This window comes from Salvia splendens, chromosome 21, assembly GCF_004379255.2.
Source record: "Salvia splendens isolate huo1 chromosome 21, SspV2, whole genome shotgun sequence".
Lineage (NCBI taxonomy): Eukaryota > Viridiplantae > Streptophyta > Magnoliopsida > Lamiales > Lamiaceae > Salvia > Salvia splendens.
In genome coordinates, this window is record NC_056052.1 from 854,415 (window position 1) to 874,369 (window position 19,955).

Consider the following 19,955-nt stretch of genomic DNA (forward strand, 5'->3'; position numbering starts at 1 on the left):
TTTGTGCTTGCATCGTTTAGCATGTCTCATTGTTTTCAAGAAAAGAGTTGTGATATTTTATGGGGAATTTCTAAATGTTGATGGGCTCTCAAACCACGGTTGTTTTTATATAAACGTTTAAATCATGAAATACAAGATCAACTTCGGATTAGTCCGTAAAATTTTAAATTACGGAACTATTTTGTTTCTCAATAGTTCAATCCATGTATCAAAGTGATATTTTTTTGACAAAGCTAAAAAAAACGTCACTTGATACATGTCTTTTTGCTTCACTATAATAAATATTTTTTATTTTAATTTAACAATGTCTTTTTGATCTATTTAGAATATATTTTGTTTTTAGTATCGGCTTCTTTAAATTTCAGATTCCACCACTGACTCCGAAAATCTAGGACCTTAAAATAGTTCACTCTAAAATCTATACAGAGTCCTCAAAGTATCTATTTTAGGGAGGATGTAGTATAAAATAAGAATAAACATTTTTGTACTCCAATAAAAATTAAAGCATGATCGAGCTGGGCAAGTTGAAATTTTTTATAGATATATTATTTCTCCTCCTCAATTCGAACAGCCATATTATTACAGATATGCATTTATCATTGACTTTAGGAAAGCGCCATACCCCTCTCTTGCAAATTTAATCTTAGTTGTAGTTTGGTTTAGTAATCTGTTGATATCTCATTGATGCCACTTATCCAGAAATTGCTATACTAGTCTGATTACGGATTACTTCTTAAGAGGTCGACTCCATTAATTCAGATCTTGCTTAACTATATACCAAATACAGATTTAGACAAAATATTGAGACTTTTTGTGTTTTACGTGCAGGTTGGAGAAAGAGAGCAGAAATGGCTTATGCATTAGTCGTTTCTCTGAAACAGACGTTAGAGCCCCTTATTGATTCAGCTCGATCAAGAGTTCAAATTTGCAGCTCGGAGCTTCAACCCATTTACGAAGACCTCTGTTACCTAAAGTCATTTTTTGATAAAGTGAAATCTTTAGAAGACAGCAACAGCGTTGAGGAACTGGAAAAAGATGTAAAGGATGTTTTGCAGAATGCTCGAGATCTGATAGAATCCCATTTATCAGATGTAGTCCATTCTGCAGGAGATGGGAGTTGGAATAGTTCAGCTGGGTTTTCCCCAAAAATGGTGAAAGTCAAAGATAAACTCTCTCCCTTTATCGATGTGTTGAAGGCCAAGGAAAATGAGCTCACAGGAAACCAGCAATTGCCCCCTGATGTTGCCGTTCCTGTTCCTGTTCCTGTTCTATCAAGAATCAACCACAGGTTTGTGGAATTGGAATATGAAGTAGAAATGTTGCAAAAACGTCTTTTGGAGCCAGATTCCGGGCTACAGGTTTGCTATATTGTCGGGATGTTTGGTATTGGTAAGACTACTCTTGCCAGGATCGTATATAACAATGAAGATATCGTTTACAAGTTCGATATGCGCTTAATTGTAGTAATAGGTGTAAAATATAAGTTGGAAGAGTTATTGCTGCGTCTTCTTCGTCCATTATTACATGAGAGGGTTTCAGAAGTAAAGAAAGAAGAGACGGTTCATGAATTAGGGGACCGTCTCAGGGAATCTTTATCTCATATGACTTATCTGGTTGTATTAGATGACTTAAGGGATATGCGTGTATGGGAACAACTCCGACCATACTTTCCAGATGTGGGAAATGGTAGTCGAATCATGATTACAACTAGGATGACGAATATGGATTGCGCTAGAGAATATATTCATCGAAAGTGCCCCTTGTCGGAAGAGGCAAGTTGGTGGTTGTTTCGTAAGATAGCATTCTCTAACATGGAGATGGATATGTATGAACTTGACCCAATAGGCAAGACAATTGCGAAAAACATGGGCGGACTTCCCTTGGCACTAGTCGAGATTGGTGAAGTCGTATCTAAGCTACCAAAAACAGTGGAGTGTTGGAGGAAAGTTGCTCAAAATATGAATTCACATATTCAGGAAACAAGCATCCCAAAGGCTGTGAATGCTGGATTGCCTCAGCATTTAAAGGCATGCTTTCTCTATTTGTGCCTATTCCAACGTCACTATGCTATCCCAACTTCTACACTCATAAAATTATGGGTTGCTGAGGGATTCATCGAGCCTGAAGCAGATCAAAGCTTGGAACAAATAGCTGAGGAGTATCTCGAGGACCTTGTTTCCAGAAGTCTTGTTATAGTTCATGAGCGGAGCTACACTGGTCGAATCAAAACCTGCGGAGTGATCCGGGAGCTCGTTTGGGATGTCTGTGTCTCTGAAGCTCAGCAGCAAAAATTAATCCATATTGTAAACAAAGACACTGCAAGTTCTGGAGTGGGCATAAAGTACCCAAGGCGGCTGAGCATCCAAAGTGATGTTGCAGTTGGAGTGACGGGGTCAGGTCGTCTACGCTCTCTTGTTTTCATGTGCGCAGACACAGAGCATCAAGATCCATTGCCGGTGTTTGAGCGTGTTAAATGGCTAAGGGTACTGCATGCACTTCCTATCAGATTTAGCAAGTTCCCGGATCAAGTACTGAAGCTGGTTCGGTTGAGGTACCTGGCCATCACATTTGAAGGGGAGCTACCTTCATCGATATCCACACTCTGGGACCTTCAAGCCTTGATTATTGTTTCAAGTCGGGCCATCAGCTCCCCTGTCTTTCTACCGTTGGAGATATGGGAATTACAAAAACTGAGGCACCTACATTGCATGGGTTTCGATCTGCCACTTCCTTCAGCTGATCTGAACCTCATGAAGCTTCTCACGCTTTCAGGTGTGAGTTTCCGTACTTGTGTTGATGGAGTTCTTGCAAGAATTCCCAACGTAATCAAGTTAGGGATTCGGTTTAATCCAGCAGACCACGCTGTTGAAGTTTCCTGTTTTCAAGCTGTTTTTAGCTATCTGAACCACCTTGAGTCATTCAAATGCGGAGTCACAAGCCAATCCGAAGCTGCATTTTCTCTTTTAGGTTTCCCTTCTGGTCTTATAAAGCTAACCTTGGGTGGAAGTGGATTTCTGTGGGATGAGCATACCTCCATCATTTCTGATTTACCACATCTTCAAGTACTAAAGCTGCGGTGGCGCGCCTTCTGCGGCCCTAAGTGGGAATTATACGAGGGGGGGTTTCCGCGGCTAAAATTCCTGGCTTTGGAAGACTTGGATATAGAGCAGCTGATAGCAGAGTCTAACCACTTCCCAGTTTTGCAAAAGTTACTTATTAGGCGCTGCTATAAATTGCAAGAGATTCCCATTGAAATGGGAGATATCCCAACACTTGAAGTTATAGAGGTGAAGGATTGCTGCGAGTCCCTTATTGAATCAGTAAGACACATAAAGAGGGAACAAGAGGAGCTAGGAAATGAGGATCTACTAATTCGGATCCTTTAATAGACTGATGGTAAGAACTGAAACCCCATCCCATTGAATTTCTTTTCAGTCACTTTTTTCATTGCAAAAAGAAATTTAGAAAATTTTCTCTCATCCCACTCAAGACGACTCACTTTCCTTTTTTTGTCTTATTTTTTGTAGACTTATAAGAAGTCCAGCTTGCAGAGAGGATTGTTGTTCATACAGCTTCAATCATCTCTTTTGTGGGAAGCAGGTAGAGATTGTCACAGTGCTGTTGTATTGTATTCGTTTGCTTTTATAGTGTGTGAAGACTCATGGAATTGACAATGTATTAATCGTTGTAATGGTGGTTATTTTTCCAACTCTTCAGAATTGAAGTTGTGAAATATTCATTGTTTATAAACTTATTGCTATGTGGGAAAAATGAAGTACTTGCTGAGATCGAGGACTCAAATTTACAATGTAATTTATCCTTAGGGACAATGTAATTTACAATGTAATTTATCCTACATTGATTGAATGTGTATTTAAGGTATGACTTGCAAAAATTAAATGTATTGAACTTGAAGAAAACCCTCAACAAATGCGTAATGTTGATACGGTCAGTTTTTTTTTTTTTTTTTTTTTATGTTGATACGGTCAGTTAATGTATTGAACTTGAAGAAAACCCTCAACAACCGCGTAATATTGATACGGTCAGTCTATGCCTCTTAAAAATAGAAACTATTTCCACTTTGGTTCGTTCCTTAAAAATATAAACTTTCTTTTTATCTTAGGAAGTGGACCCTACAATCCACTACCAGTATTTTAATTACTTTCTCTTCTTCTATTTTACTTTATCCAATTTTCTCTCTTTTACTTTACCATTCTTTTATGTTATTTTACCAATTGTACATTAAAACTAGTAACGTTTCAAATGTTTCTATTTTTCAAATATGTAGGAAGGTAGTATTTTATATCAAAATAAAAATTTATCACATTTTTAAATTGAATTATTGCGCTAACAACCCAAAAGATGACCCGGTATTAGGTTTGAAATTAGATAACGACTCACAATAATCAAATTACCACTAGTTTCAGCATTGAAATATTATACTCCTACTACATCTATCGATTTTGTTGGATATTTGGGTTGATTGGGCGGTGGACTATTATTTGGGCTTGTGAATTAATTGTGGCCCAGATGGATTATTGGGTTGGTGGCTGCCCTAGCCCAATGCCCGAGTGATATACACCCTTGCCTCTCCACTTCAGCCGCTTGACACTCGAACTCTCTCATTCTATCTCTGCTCTCTCGCGTCTGTTGATTCCCTCTCTTCTCTTCTTCTTCTTTGCCAATGAGTCTCCGGTTGTTTCACAGTGATCTATCATGGTTATTTGAGTGATTGATCTTGTGTGAGTGTGGGAGAAAGCAACTGCTTCGGTTGCTGTGGTGTTGGTGAAACTAGGGTTTCATGTTTGAGGGTTTTTTGTGAGTGTTTGTTCCAAGAGGTTTCAGATCTGGTTTAGTGGAATGGTTTGGGGTTGATATCGGGTGTGTGAGGTGAATCACTGGTGGATTTAACGTTGCTCCCTTGGATCTGGTTTCTAGAAAATAGATTCGTACTATTAGCTGGTGGCTGAGCCATAGCTAAGATCTATTCAATTCCTTTGTGTTTTTTTGTGATTTCCGCTCACTGGTTTGCTTTAAGCTTTCTGATCCGAGAGGATCTTTGTGATATTGCTAACTAGGGTTTTGGGTGTGCAGGTTCTCGGTGGTCCAGTGGTGCATCCGGTCAAGGATTGCATGGTCTTTGTGTAATAGCTAGTTCTTGTTTGTATAAATCAGCCGCGTGGGTGAGAGTTTGGCTGAGCTCTCTTGTATAAGAACAAAGAGGTCTCGGTAAATAGTGAATCCGGACTTGTCTAATCCCTACAGTGGTATCAGAGCCATGGGGGACTAGTCCGACATGCCGAGTCGCATTAAGGAGGTGGGCAAGTGGAACCCTCCCTCGAGTGGGGGTTCGCTCTGGTAAATTGGCTGTAATTTCTCTGATTTCTTTTTAAGTTTAGTGCTACTATTGGATTGGGATTTTTTTTGTTGCTGGTAGACAGTCTTTGGCAAAGACTTAGGCCTTCTTGTTTTCACTGTGTTTACTGCTTCCGTGGTTTCTTGGTGCTCTGTGATTTCTGATCTCTCATTACTTGACCACCAAGCATATTGTGCTGCTTAAGTGACCCCATGCGCCCTCCAGAAGTGAGTGATTGCGAACTGAGATAGCCTTAGCCAGTGTTGCTCGTGACAGTCAGGGATTTGAGGTCTGATTTGTTGTGAAAATTGTGTGAAAGTGTGCTTTGTCTTGGTGTGTATGTCCTTGTGCTTGAGTGCTTGCAAGGTTGTGTGTTTCTATCTTGCTTCCTGTGTTCTTGCAAAAATAATTTCAAAAATGTCTCAACAAGTTGGTTTAGTTCCTTTTAATGGAAAAAATGATTTTGTTATTTAGAAACAGAAACTGAAATGCATTCTTATTCAACAAAAAGTGTTTAAATCTGTTGATGGTTCTTTTCCTGATGATACTCCTCAAGAAAACTGGATGAAATGAATGAGTTGGCTAGAGATACTATTATTCTCAATTTGTCTGATTCTGTGATTAGGAAAATTGATCATATTGAATCTGCTTCTGAAACATGGAAACACCTTGATACTTTGTTTAATGAAACTTCTATGTCTTCAATGATGTATTTGCTTGAGAAATTGTGTAAATTTAAGCTTGACTTATCTAAGGATATTGATGATAATATGGATAGATTTCAGAAGCTTGTGCAAGATATTAAAAGATCTGGTGATAAAACAATTGATGAATATACTAGTATTGCTCTAATGAATGTCATATCTGATTCTTATAGTGATGTGAAAGCTGCCATTAAGTATGGCAGGAACTCTGCTCATCTGGACTTGATAATTAGCTCATTAAAATCTAAAGAACTTGAATTAAGGGAAAGAGTTGCTGATAAAACTGCTTTTAATAAGGCTTTAAATGTCAGGGGAAGACCTAAGTCAAGAGGGGGAAATGAATCGAATGGTGGATTTAATAACAAATTCGTAGATTCTCATTTCCTAGCTTCTCTTGTTCCCACTCTATGCGCCTTACTGATTCACCGAGGGAGATGCTGCAATCATACACCTCTATAACTTTAAGTGTAGGGATATCTCCCATATCAATGGGAATCTCTTGCAATTTCCAGCAGCGAATAATAATTATTTTTTGCAAAACTGGAAAGTGGTTAGACTCTGCTATCAAATGCTCTATTTCCAAGTCTTCCAAAACCAGGAATTTTAGCCGCGGAAACCCCTCATCGCATAATTCCCACTTAGGGCTGCAGAAGGCGCGCATCGCAGCTTTAGTACTTGAAGATTTGGTAAATCAGAAATGATGGTGGAATGCTCATCCCACATAAATTCAGTGCCACCTAAGGTTAGCTTTGCAAGACCAGAAGGGAGACCTAAAAGGGAAAATGCAGCTTCGGATTGGTTTGTGACTCCACATTTGAATGACTCAATGTGGTTCAGATTGCTAAAAACAGCTCGAAAACAGGATACTTCAATAGCGTGGTCTGTTGGATCAAACCGGATACCTAACTTGGTTATCTTGGGAATTCTTCCAAGAACTTGATAGGATAAACCCCCTATCGGGTTTATCGGCGTCCGTAGATTGGCGATCGATAAATGTCTGTCGCAGGCAAGTGCCCGTCGAGCACGGCGGTTTTCTCACTTGGAGAAGAGAATGAACGATAATATTGATATTCTTGATTGATTTCTCAAATGATTACAATAACTCCTATTTATAATGCTAATAATAACTTAATGAACAAGAAAACAAAGATATGAAAAAGATATGCAAATCCTAATTTATCTAACTAATAATGCTCGTATCAGAACTCCATCAAGAACCTGAAAGCGTGAGAAGCTTCATGAGGTGCAGATCAACTGAAGGAAGTGACAGGTCGAATCCCATGCAATGTAGGTGCCTTAGTTTTTGTAATTCCCAAATCTCCAACGACAAGTAGTGGTAGTAGTAGTGGTGGTGGTGGTGGTGGTGATGGTGGTGTAGTAGTAGTAGTAGTAGTAGTAGTAGTAGTAGTAGTAGTAGTAGTAGTGGTAGTAGTGGTAGTAGTGGTAGTAGTAGTAGTGGTATCAGTGACCTTCAAGTCTTGATAATTGTTTCAAGTCAGGCCATCAACTTGTCTTGGCCAATAAGTTAGTATCCCTATTATAAATAGGACTATTGTTCTTCTCATTATTCAATGAATGAAATCATATTATTTGTCTTTTATCTTTATCTAGTAATTTATAAACTCTCAATTTTGCACAACTTTAACAGTAAAGCGGCAAGTTCGGGGTCGATCCCACAGAGAAGTTTGTGTGTCGAGTGTGTGAGTAGTGAACAGGGGGGCTGGCTGCTGCCACGCTTTAACTTGGGAGTTTTTAACTACTGTTTTTAATCTAGGCAGAATTAAACTAGCTAGCTTGATCAATAGAACTTTAACTACTGGGTCAAGTGAATTGCAGGTAACAGCGGAAAAGTAAATGCGAGGATGTAAACGAAAAATAACTTCGATTAAACTAAAAACTGAGTACAATGTGAAATTAAAATAAGCTAACACTTCGGAAACTAAGAAAGCGGTAAAAACTGAGAAGAATCTCAGCGGGAAACTTAAGATAACGCAGACAGAAATGAGTATTCTGCAGCGCTCCCTTCGGTCGCCCTTTTAACTAAGCTATCTAAACTAAACTAGAGAACTGAACTAAACTAAGCTAGAGAGCTGAACTACGCTAGATAACTAAGCTAAGCTAAACTAGATGGAAAGTAAAGTATCAGATCCCCCTTCTTGTGGTGGCACATCATCTATTTATAAGCTCGAATCGACTCCCAGCTGGATAACGATCTTGACAGGGAATATTCGCTCATTCTGAGAGTGATCGACTCATTGATTGCTACGTGCTGCTCTTCTAGAATGACGATGCTTTTTGGTAACAGATTCGTGACTCAGCTCCGTCCTTGCGTCTAATATTCCAGCACGTGTCCCCTTCTAGAACGTCGTCCTTGCTAACAGAATGGTGCGCCAATTCCAGCTCATTCCCTTTTGTGCCTTCTTCCAGAAGCCAGTGGTCCCCTTCTTAACTGCTTGATTACTCCCCCTTGATCAACTCCTCCGACTCTTGGCCCTCTTTCGCCTTTTGTACTTGCTTGATCAGTTCGGCCTTGCTGCCTTGGTCAAGTGGCATTTCTGCACATTTTAACACTTGTTTTGCGCGATAAACCGATCAAGTAGCATACATTTTACCCTTAAATCGATGCATGAAATGAGCCTTATCACTGGTATCCTGACTCAGGGGCAACGCATCATGTCTCCAATGACTTGAGCAATCTCAACATAAGCATTGCGTACACAGGAGGTAAAAATCTCTTGCTTGGAAATGGTACTGTGTTAATATTCATAACATTTGAAAGAGTGCTTTTAAATCTCACTCAACTAATTTTTCCAGACAAATTCACCTCAAAAATCTCTTACATGTCCCTAACATAACCAAGAATCTTCTCAGTGTGTCAGTTTGCTCAAGATAATTCTGTGTTTTTTGAATTTCACCCGAATTTCTATTTTGTCAAGGACCTTAGCACCAAGGAAATTGTGCTCAAATGAACTCTGAGAGAGGTCTATACCACTTCCTAATAGATCATACCCCAATCAAGCGTGGCTCAGTCCCTATTTCTTCTTCCAGACTAGAGAATCCAGCTGCTCATTCCCTGACCATGGGCACTTCACAGTCTAGTTCTAGTTCTTTTTCTTGTCCGGATTTGTCTGTGTGGCACAGTAGACTAGGGCATCCCACTTTAGATGTAGTGAAAAGTGCTTTTAACAGCTGTAATGTCTTCTTTCAAGTAATGAAAACTCCCTCACTTTGCTATCCTTGCTATGTATCTAAATCTCATAAATTGTCAATCCCCAGTCTGCTCCTCGGCATAATTCACCCCTTGAACTTGTCCATGGTGATATTTGGGGGCCATCACCAGTGAAATCTATAAGTCCCCAATCCGAACCGAACGGGACGAACCGGCCCGGAACCGGCACCGGAACCGCCGGTTCGGCCGGGCCGGTTCCGGTTCCAATTTTTTGGTAACCGTAACCAGCGGTTCGGCGGTTCCCGGCACAATTTCAGACCTACTCCTAGCCTTTTCAGAAACCGGGCACGCGGCCGCCGGATTTGACCGAAACCATGGGCGGAAACCGCCGGTTTCCACCGGCAAAACCGCCGGTTCCGCCGAAAACCGGCGGTTCCGGCGGCAAACCGGCGGTTCCGGCGGCAAACCGGCGGTTCCCGCCGTTTTTTCCAAATTTTGAAAATTCAAACGGACGCCTAAACCGCCGGTTTCCGCCGAAAACCGGCGGTTCCGGCGGTTTCGGCCGGTTTTTTCAAATTTTTTTTTAAATCACAATTTTCCCCTATAAATACCCCCAATCCTCTTCATTTCTACTCACCCCATTCTTGTGGAACTGTGTTAATAAGAATTTCTCTCTCAGTCTCAATTTCTCTATTCCTCATTTGATAAGTATCTTATTGGTGAAAAAGTGGGTATCTTTGGGGCAGATGGTACTGGAACACAAATTTATATATGGAATCTGGATGAAAGGGGATCAGATTATAGTTTAAAATGGGAAGCTGGGTTCACTGGAGGGAGTTCGTTTTATCAGGCCATCAGGGTGGTATATTCATCTGAGTCCGAAGATGAAACGAACTCCCGCCAGTGAACCCAGCTTCCCATTTTAAACTATAATCTGTTCATCATTCATCCAGATTCCATATATAAATTTATGTTCCAGTACCATCTGCCCCAAAGATACCCACTTTTTCACCAATAAGATACTTATCAAATGAGGAATATCTTTTAATGATCTTCTAAGTCTTTTTTGTCAACACTTGTAAGTTGTAAATTTGTAATTGTTGTAACTTGTAATTATTGTAACTTGTATTTAAATTTTTCGATTTGTAATTGTTGTAACTTGTAATTGTTGTAACTTGTATAGTTGTATTTAAATTTTTCGATTTGTAATTGTTGTAACTTGTATTTAAATTTTTCGATTTGTAATTGTTGTAACTTGTAATTGTTGTAAGTAACTTGTATTTAAATTTTTCGATTTGTAATTGTTGTAATTTGTAATTTTAAAGTTGTAATTTGTAATGTTAAGTAATAAGTTGTAATTTGTAATTTTAAGTTGTAATTTGTAAATTTTAAGTTGTAGTTTGAAATTTTAAAGTTGTTTGTAGTTTGCAATTTTAAAGTTGTAATTTGTAATTTTAAAGTTGTAATTTGTAATTTTAAAGTTGTAATTTGTATCAATAAAATTGCATTTGAGCATCGCTTTATTCTAATTTTATTTATGCAAATATATCTACATATTTTACTTGAATTACAAATTTAAAATGCAAAAAAAAAAAAAAACCGCCGAACCGGATGAACCGGCCCGGAACCGGGCAAACCTAGGCGGTTCCGCGGTTCACGTGAACCGGCTGTTCACGGTTCCGGAACCGGGCAAACCTAGGCGGTTCCGCGGTTCACGTGAACCGGCTGTTCACGGTTCCGGAACCGGAACCGCCGATCCTTGGCCGGTTCGGTTCCGGATCCATTTTTTTCCGAACCGTGAACCGCTGGTTCCCGAACCGTGGTGACGTCTAGTGAAATCTAGGAATGACTATTCATATTATGTGACTTTCATAGGTCATTACTCTAGACTCACCTGACTTTATCTTCTTAAACACAAAAAATGACTTGTTCACTGTCTTTAAACAATTCAAAGCCATGAGTGAAAACCTGTTGGGATAAAAAATTAAAATACTTCAATCTGACTGGGGAGGTGAATTTCAAGGTCTAGTACCTTTTCTTAAAGAGTGTGGGATCGCCCATCGTGCCTCCTGCCCATACACTCCAAAACAAAATGGATTAGCAGAACGAAAACACAGACATATTGTTGAAACTGACCTAGCTTTGTTAGCTCAGTCTTTTCTTCCTCAAAGATTTTGGGATGATGCATTTGTCACTGCTGTTTACTTGATTAATCTCATGCCATCTAAGGTAATCAATAATTTCTCTCCACATGAAAAACTCTTTCTTAACAAACCTGACTATTCAGCCTTGAGAATCTTTGGTTGTTTGTGTTTTCCCTACACCAGGCCATATAACAAACACAAGCTTCAGATTAGATCAGTAAGCAGGCTCCGGTGTGTGCTGATTGAATTGTTGGCGGTAAGGCTCAGAAGCAAACGCCGACATGAGGCCATAGGTCGGGACTTGCTGGTCTGGACCGGGGTGGACGTAGTTCCACAGCTGTCCGTTAGGCGGGTATGGTGGAGGTCGCGGCTGCACGACATCAGTTCACACATGCCACGAAGGTTGTTCGTGGTTGGAAATCACCGGAGTTGTATACGACGAGAGAAACTCGTCATACTTGTCCAGCTTCCTGCGTATTCTGTTGTACGCAACCAATATCTGGTCACATATGTAAGATAGATAGATCTCATCGTTGGAAGTCATGGTGAGCTCGTGATGAAAGCACCAGTTGTTAAGGGATAATTTCCCTTAACAAGATTCCGGCGTCGTGATTGCGATCGTCGAAGGGATAAAAGGTAGTGGAAGTAGTCGCGGGAGCTTTGTCCATCGATCAAACCAAGAACAATACCGAATTGATATAAAAACGTAAAAATAAAATATGATGATTGTATTTTTGATTGATTGAGAATGGATACAAATACTCCTGTTTATAAGACTAGCCTAATTTAATGAGCAAGAAAATAAAGATCCTAATAATATATGAGAAAGATATGCTAAATCAATACTAAACTAAATAAAAGATATATGCGGATATTCCTAGGGATACACTCGTATCAAATGGCGTATGCAGTAGTCATTTCTCTGAAACAAACTTTAGGCCACCCGCAACGCGTTACGCGGGTGGCTCGTGTCACGTCCCTCCGGGACGAGACTGGCGCGGGACGTGTTGCAGCGTCCTGTCCCGTCACCATCCCGCCGGAACCCCCGTCGCGCCGAGACGCAGCTCGAGAGCTTCAACCCGTTTACGAAGACCTCTGTTACCTGAAATCATTTTTTGATAAAATCAAATCTTTGGAAGACAGCAACTGCGTTGAGGAGCTGGAAAAAGATATCAAGGACGTTTTACAGAATACTCGGGATCTCATCGAATCCCACTTATCAGATCTAATTCATGCTGCAGGAGATGGGAGTTCGACTTCTGGGTTTTCCCGACAGTTGGTGGAAGTCAAAGTTGAACTCAGTCCCTTTATTAATATGTTAAAGGCCAAAGAAAACGAGCTCACAGGAAACCAGCAACTGCCTACTGATGTTGACGTTGATGTTCCTGTTTCTGTTTCATCAATAATCGCTCACGAGATTGTGGGATTGGAGGATGAAGTAGAGATGCTGCGACAGCGGCTTTTGGATCCAGATTCCTGGCGCAGGGTAATCTATATTGTTGGGATATTGGTAAGACTACTCTTGCCAAGGAGGTATGTAAAGATACATATATTGAGGATAAGTTCGAATTGCGTTTAGTTGTAACAATAGGTGAAGATTATCAGTTGAAAGAATTATTGCTGGCTATTCTTTCTCAAGTACTAAAGGCTTCCGAGGTAAAGAAAGAAGAGACGGTTCATGAATTAGGGAACCTTCTCAAGGCATCTTTATCTCGTAGGACTTATCTGGTTGTATTAGATGACTTATGGGGTATGGGGGCCTGGAATCAACTTCAACCCTACTTTCCAGATGAGGGAAATGGTAGTCGGATCGTGTTCACAACTAGAATGACCAACGTGGATCGTGTTGTTCACACAAAATATTTTTTCCAAAAGCGTTTATTGAGTGATCAGGAAAGCTGGGAGTTGTTTTGTAAGACAGCATTCTCTGATAAGTGTCCTTCGGAACTTGAGGAAATCGGGAAAACAATTGCCAGAAAAATGGGAGGACTTCCCTTAGCACCGGTTGAAATTGGTAAACACGTATCAAAGTTTCCAACAACAGTGGATTGTTGGATGGAAGCTGTTCTGAATATGAATTCACTTATTCGGAAAACAACCATCCCAAAGGTTGTGAATGCTGAATTGCCTCACCATTTAAAGGCATGCCTTTTTTACTTGGGCCTACTCCATCCAAACCATGATATCCCTACTTCTCAACTCATCAAATTATGGGTGGCTGAGGGATTCATCGAGCCTGAAGCTGATCAAAACTTGGAACAAATAGCTGGGGAATATCTGGAGGAACTTGTTTCCAGAGGTCTTGTTATGGTTCATGAGCGGAGCTACACTGGTAGAATCAAAACCTGCGGAATTATCCATAAGCTCGTTCGGGATATATGTGTCACTCAATCTCAACAGCAAAAATTATTCCATATTGTAAACAAAGGCTCTACCACAACAAACCAAAGGCGGCTGAGCATCCAGAGTGATGTTTTACTTGGAGGGATGGCTGTTTCACGTGTACGCTCTCTTGTTTTTACGTACACGGAGCACCAAAATCCATTTCTGGTGTTTGAGCGCGTTAGATGGCTAAGGGTACTACATGCACTTCCTGTCAGATTTCACGAGTTCCCCAATGAATTACTAAAGCTAGTTCTGTTGAGGTACCTGGCCATCACATTTGAGGGTGAGCTGCCATCATCAATTTCTAGACTCTTGAACCTTGAAGCCTTGATTATTATCTCTCGTCAGGCCATCTGCTTCCCTGTCTTTCTTCCGTTAGAGATCTGGAAATTGGAGAAACTGATGCACCTGCACTGTATGGGCTTTGACCTGCCAGTTCCTTCAACAGAACAAGGGGATGATCTGTACCTCATGAACCTTCTCACGCTTTCAGGTGTGAGTTTTCGTACTTGTGGTGACATAGTTCTTGCAAGAATTCCCATGCTAACCAAGTTAGGGATCAGGTTTGATCCAGCACTCCATGGTGTTGAAATATCCTGTTCTGCTGCTCTCTTCAGTGATCTCCATCAGTTTGAGTCATTCAAATGCGCAGTCACGAACCCATCCAGAGTTGCATTTTCCCTTCTGGTCTTAAAAAGCTAACCCTGGGAAGTTGCATTCCACCATCATTTCTAGTCGGTTATCAAATCTTCAAGTACTAAAGTTGCAAAGGAACGCCTTCTGCGGCCCCAAGTGGAAATTACAAAATGATGAGTATCGTTGTCTAAAATTCCTTGTTTTGGAAGACTTGAAAATCGAGGAGTTGATAGCAGAGCCTAACAACTTCCCAGTTTTGCAAGAATTACTTATTAGGCGATGCTACAATCTGCTAAAGATCCCCCTTGATATGATAGATATCCTAACACTTAAAGTTATAGAAGTGAATGATTGCAGCATATCCCTTGTTCAATCAGCAACACGCATACAGGAGGAGCAAGTGGAACGAAGAAATGATGACCTACAAGTTCGGATCCGTTCTCCATCTGATAGTAAGAACCCTCATCCCTTGCATTCAATGAATTTCTTTTAATATCACTAATATCAGAGCTTGTGTTATGCTGAATTTAATCACAAACTAGATCAACTTGTGTACTTGTCTTTTCTATGGATGCTTATAGTTATACAACTCTAGCAAAAAATGTATAGAACAACTAGTAGTCCATCTCTCCATAGAAAAACGAATCACTTTGGGTTCGGCACATATTTTAGTAAATGTTTGGTAGACAATGTTTCGAGTGGAGAAATGGGGCATTTATGCTTTTTGTATATAATGAGTTGTTAGAGCGTTGAGTTATAATGAGTCAATGTGATGTGTGTAATTCAACCTATTTTTATAAGGGTGATTCTCTACACACCTCTTTCTTGTACAAGGGTGATTCTTTAATATAACCCTTTTGTCTTAAGGAACTGGCGAGAGATGAGCGCGATCAAAATGCAAGCAAATGGATGAGACAAGAGGATGTCCAGCTTGCATAGAGGATTGCTCATTGAGACCACTGTGTTTCTATTTCTGTTTCACATTGTGTTTCATTTTCTTGGTTGATAGATATTGTATTTGTTTGCTTTTAGAGTCTCAGACGATGTATGAATCGATGTAATGTTGGTGTGTGGAAAAGAAAGTATTACTTGTGGGGAATCTGAGAAGTGCACTATCTATAATCCATCAAGAAGTAGGAATCCAGTTGAGGTTTTTTATAATTCAAGATTTGCTCTCAAGATAGTGAGCCACTGATCATTTCCGAGTTCTCAAGAAAAGCCTATTTATAGCAATAAGTGAGACATTGTTAGACAGTAAATTCAAGATCATCAGATTAAAAGATCAATTTTTAACAACCAAAAACAAGAATGATGAAGTACACTTCAAAACATTATTCTGAAATGAAAGGCAACTAAAATCCCACATAGCTACTATGGCAGGGGAAAGAGAGACGTGAGAGAAATTTGAGGTTTATGTGAAAGAACCAAACGAAAAAAAAACCTACAGAGGAGCTTATAACATGCTCAAGCCCACATATAACTCAATTACAGAAAACAACTAAAAACACAAAGGACACGACTACTCTGTCTAGGTTGAGACGAAGCGAGCCCAATCACGTTTCCATAATCTCTTGGCGATTCTGGAGGTGCAACAGAGCAGCAGCAGTTGAAAATGACGGGAAGGTCACTATCAAATCAAGGGAAACAATTACATTTGCATACTGATATATAGCTAGACAATACCAAATCCTAATCTTACAAAAATCAATATGCATACCTTTTATTACACTTGATAAGTTCAGCTCAAACCAACAGTGATTCTTGCGTGTTGAATCATTGCACAATACAAAAGACATACAGTTTAAGAGCCAGAATTCGTAATCAAGAAATTATACCAATGATGTGAGGGATAAAAGAACATTATATGAACAAATGGAGCATGTTTTTGGTTACTTGGAGGTTAGCATTTTTACCTTTTGGCTTCTAATCTGTTATAACATTCAAGACATAATTCTGAAATGAAAGGTACAACGACTAGGCAAAGAGAGATGTGAGAGAAAATTTTAGTGGAGGGAAAATAGGTTTCTTGTTGCTTATCATCTCTTTGGGAGATCACATGCCTTGTGTAATGTTTAAGAAGCAACAGTCTCAATCTAGTTCCAAGATTAAGTAAGACATGGGGAAAGAACCAAACGGAAAAAAACAATTAAGGAGCTTTATAACACTCTCAAGCTCACCTATAGCTCAATTACAGAAAACAACTTAGAACACAAAGGACTTGACTACTCAGTCTTGGTCACAATGAAACGAGCCCAATCATGTCTCCATCGTCTCTTGGCGATCCTGGACTTACAACAGAGCAGCATCAGCATCAGCATCAGCATCAGCAGAAAATGGCAAGCAGTTCAGCTCAAACCAAGAGTGATTCTTGAATGTTGAAACGTTACACCATACAAAAGACATACAGTTTAATGACCAGAAGTTGTAATCAAGAAATTATAGGAATGATGTAAGGGCAAAGAGAACATTATATGAACAAATGGAGCATATTTGTAATTGCTTGAAGTTTAGCATTTTTACCTTTCGGATTCTAATATGTTATAACTACTTTGAGATCGCTACGGAGTTCCTCTTGCTCCATCTGAATTTGTTGTGCTGAGTTCACTACAGAAGCACCACATCGATATATGCTAATTTCTTGGAGAGTTGGGATATCTCCAATGGCGCTTGGGATTTCCTCTAGCTCATGGCATCTGCTTACAAACAACTCCCGGAGTCTAGGGAAGTTGGTCTCGTCGGCTTTCCAACGCACCAGATTTAAGTATTCAAGGCATAGATACTGAAGTGAGCGGAACTCATCCCTTTCTGTCAACTCCCACTTTGCATATAACTTGCTTTCAAAGTTACAAACCATTAGTTTGAGGACTTCCAGATTTGGTAGTGCACATAGAGTTGTCAAAAAACTCTGACATAGTATACAGCCGCCTAGGGTTAATTTTCTGAGATTACGTGGAAATCTGAGGTTGAGCAGAAAGCGGCTACCATATTCATCCAGTGCAGACTGGCATTTCAATTTTTCGAGTTTGTGAAGATGGCTAAGATCAATTTCAATGTCCGGTGAGGCTTTGTTATAGATTCCCAACTTTCTGATATTTGGAATGGTTTCGAAAAAACCACTCCTAATTAGAGAAGGAAGTACCCACACACAGGAAAGCGTCTGCAGCTTCTTATGAACAAATGTAGTCTCCTTGATTTTGAATTTTGTAATCAACTTGAGATGTCTTAACTCAGACATCTCCCATAGTTCAGATGGCACATATGGCACATATTGTGCAGAAATCAAGGTTTGCAGATACCACAATCTCGATATTCCAATAGGTAAACCTGAAGTGCAGGAGAAAGCTAAATACCGTAGGTTGACAAGTTGTAATATTTCTCCTGGGAACTCCCCGAATACCATTCTAATTACATCTAGCACCCTAAGCAATCTTAATGTGGAAAACATAGGAGATATATTCTTCTTCCAAGTGGATATAAAAGATCGAGCATGTGGCATCAATTGTGGTGAAACATACTCATCTTCCATTCCATATGATGGCAGAAAACTTACACAGCGAAAGTTGTCCTCATTAGCTTCCCTTCTGCATAGATCCCACAAAAGATCATGGATTGAATAACTCAATGGTTTGCCATTGGACTTTTTTCGTGTAACAGAAAGTAGATTCCTGTCCACAAGAGCTTTTAAGTAGTCCTCAGCCTCTTCCTCTAAACTCTTATCTCCATTAGATTCCACAAATCCTTCAGCTATCCATAGACTCATTAGTCTAGATCCATTAATCTCATAATATTTTGGAAAAGCTCCCATATATAAGAAACATGGTTTCAAGTAAATCGGTAAGTGGCTATACCTCCAGGAAAGAATATTGAGGAACCTTAAGTGGTTGTCTGGTTCAACAGTTAAAGCTTTTAAATCTGTTGAAAAATGCTTCCAGATATCACTTGATCTTTCAACCTTTGACAAGAATCCTCCAACGACATGAATAGCAAGAGGAAGCCCACCACAATCACTCGCAATCTTAGTTCCCACCTCTTGTAATTCAAAAGGGCACTCCTCTTCTCCAAACACAATTTGGTGAAGCAGATCCCAGCTTGCAGAATTGTTAAGCAATTGAACATAATGCAAACTCAGGCTGTGTGAAATAAGCTTGGCTACATCAGATAACCTGGTTGTGATCACAATTCGACTCCCAATGTTGTTATCTGGACAATACATCCTTATCTCATCCCAGACCTTGGTGCTCCATGTATCATCTAAGACAATCATATATCTTCGTCCATACAATCTCTTATACAGCATATCTTTCAACTCACCATCGCTGCACGCAATTAGTTCATCCGTGAGCTTTCCAATTATGCCATGAAGAATACATAACAGAATTTCTCGCAAATTTGGATCTTGTGATATTGAGGCCCAACCGCGATAAGCAAAGTAGTCAATAATGAGTGGATCGTTGTAAAGATTTCGAGCAAGAGTGGACTTACCAATCCCACTCATGCCAACGATGGCGATGATTTCCAACTCGGTCCCCATATTTGTAAGACGATCCTTCAACTGCATTAGATCTCCATCAACTCCCACCAAATAGTTCTTGGAGCTCGAGAAAGGAGCACCATCCAGCATCTTCTTTTCCTCCACCTCCACGAGCTTCACAGATTCAAGTTCCGTGGGCTTCACCGCCTGTCCAGTTGCAAAATCAAGATCTCGAGTTACTAGCTCCAGATCTTGCTCCAAATCGAGTTGTTGCAGAACTTGTTCAAGGTATGGTGTGAAGAAAGAAAACAATAAGAGAGATCCATCCACGCCTTGAGGGGTTGAAAGCATTTGATGAACCATGCGAGATTCAATTATATCTTCTACTCTGTGTGCTGAATCTCTGATTCGGCTCTCCAAGCTTGCTATTTTGGTGTGTGAACACTTTTCAAGAATCTGCAGCAGAGATTCAGCCTTTTCAAGTATGGATTCGAGTTGTGGCTTGTTTTGATTAACAATCCATCGTGTTTGTTGGGGATGAAGGATTTGCTGTAGGACGGTGACGAGGGATTGGAGATTGTATGCCATCTCTTCTCAGCTTGTTGCAAACACTCGCAGAAAAAATGACGAAACTGATGATAATACGAAATTTTTCTTGATCACCTGAAATTTCAGACAGCCAACTCCATGTCGACCTTGAATACAATTTTTTTTATTGTATATTGGGTTGTTGGGGAGTACTCCTTCTCCAATAAAAAAAAATCTTATTTTATTATTTTGTGATATCTTATATTTTAAAATAGAAAGTTTTTCTCTTAGACTATATTTATTAGCAATAACCCAATTCAATCTAACCATTCATTTTTTTAATATTTAATTAATTTCTATCTCTTTCACATTATTAATATTCATTCAACACAACCACACTTATTTTTTTATGATTTATCAATAACCATCCAACCACACCATTATATATTTACTTTTTAATAATATTATTATTACATGAAATATTTATTATTGTACAATAAAATTTATAAAAAATAATAAATGAAAAACTAAAAATTATAAAAAAATAAACAAAAAAAAACAT

General features: G+C 39.5%; 3 protein-coding genes across 8 annotated transcripts; 2 read left to right on the forward strand and 1 right to left on the reverse strand.

The window, feature by feature from the left end:
* Positions 1–578: 578 nt before the first annotated feature.
* On the forward strand, positions 579–3,909 carry LOC121785589 (putative late blight resistance protein homolog R1A-10). The gene is made up of 3 exons (XM_042184062.1): positions 579–740; positions 829–3,396; positions 3,528–3,909. Exon 2 carries the CDS (start codon positions 849–851, stop codon positions 3,384–3,386), a length of 2,538 nt encoding a protein of 845 aa, XP_042039996.1. The 5' UTR covers positions 579–740; positions 829–848; the 3' UTR covers positions 3,387–3,396; positions 3,528–3,909.
* An 8,561-nt stretch (positions 3,910–12,470) lies between these two features.
* Positions 12,471–15,504, forward strand: LOC121783715 (putative late blight resistance protein homolog R1B-14). Of its 2 annotated transcripts, XM_042181868.1 has the most exons (3): positions 12,471–14,251; positions 14,322–14,846; positions 15,262–15,504. In XM_042181868.1, the coding sequence occupies exons 1-2, from the start codon at positions 13,126–13,128 to the stop codon at positions 14,450–14,452; spliced, it is 1,257 nt and encodes a 418-aa protein (XP_042037802.1). In that variant the 5' UTR covers positions 12,471–13,125; the 3' UTR covers positions 14,453–14,846; positions 15,262–15,504. The 2 variants fall into 2 exon arrangements, with proteins under 2 accessions (XP_042037802.1, XP_042037801.1); XM_042181867.1 differs by having other exon boundaries at positions 12,471–14,846.
* Positions 15,505–15,668: 164 nt separating this feature from the next.
* LOC121784988 (putative late blight resistance protein homolog R1A-10) lies at positions 15,669–19,571 on the reverse strand. Of its 5 annotated transcripts, XR_006046873.1 has the most exons (4): positions 16,915–19,570; positions 16,572–16,761; positions 16,112–16,154; positions 15,669–16,021 (listed from the first exon to the last, which is right to left on the reverse strand). XR_006046873.1 is itself a non-coding variant. In XM_042183299.1 (2 exons), exon 1 carries the CDS (start codon positions 19,451–19,453, stop codon positions 16,925–16,927), a length of 2,529 nt encoding a protein of 842 aa, XP_042039233.1. In that variant the 5' UTR covers positions 19,454–19,570; the 3' UTR covers positions 15,669–16,761; positions 16,915–16,924. The 5 variants fall into 5 exon arrangements, 2 of the variants coding, with proteins under 2 accessions (XP_042039233.1, XP_042039234.1); XR_006046872.1 differs by having other exon boundaries at positions 16,112–16,677; XR_006046871.1 differs by having other exon boundaries at positions 16,112–16,761.
* Positions 19,572–19,955: the final 384 nt, after the last annotated feature.

Bases quoted from the DNA above. Each gene is read 5' to 3' on its own strand.
- LOC121785589 (XM_042184062.1), top strand. From the start codon at position 849: ATGGCTTATGCATTAGTCGTTTCTCTGAAACAGACGTTAGAGCCCCTT.
- LOC121783715 (XM_042181867.1), top strand. From the start codon at position 13,126: ATGGGGGCCTGGAATCAACTTCAACCCTACTTTCCAGATGAGGGAAAT.
- LOC121784988 (XM_042183299.1), bottom strand. From the start codon at position 19,453: ATGGCATACAATCTCCAATCCCTCGTCACCGTCCTACAGCAAATCCTT.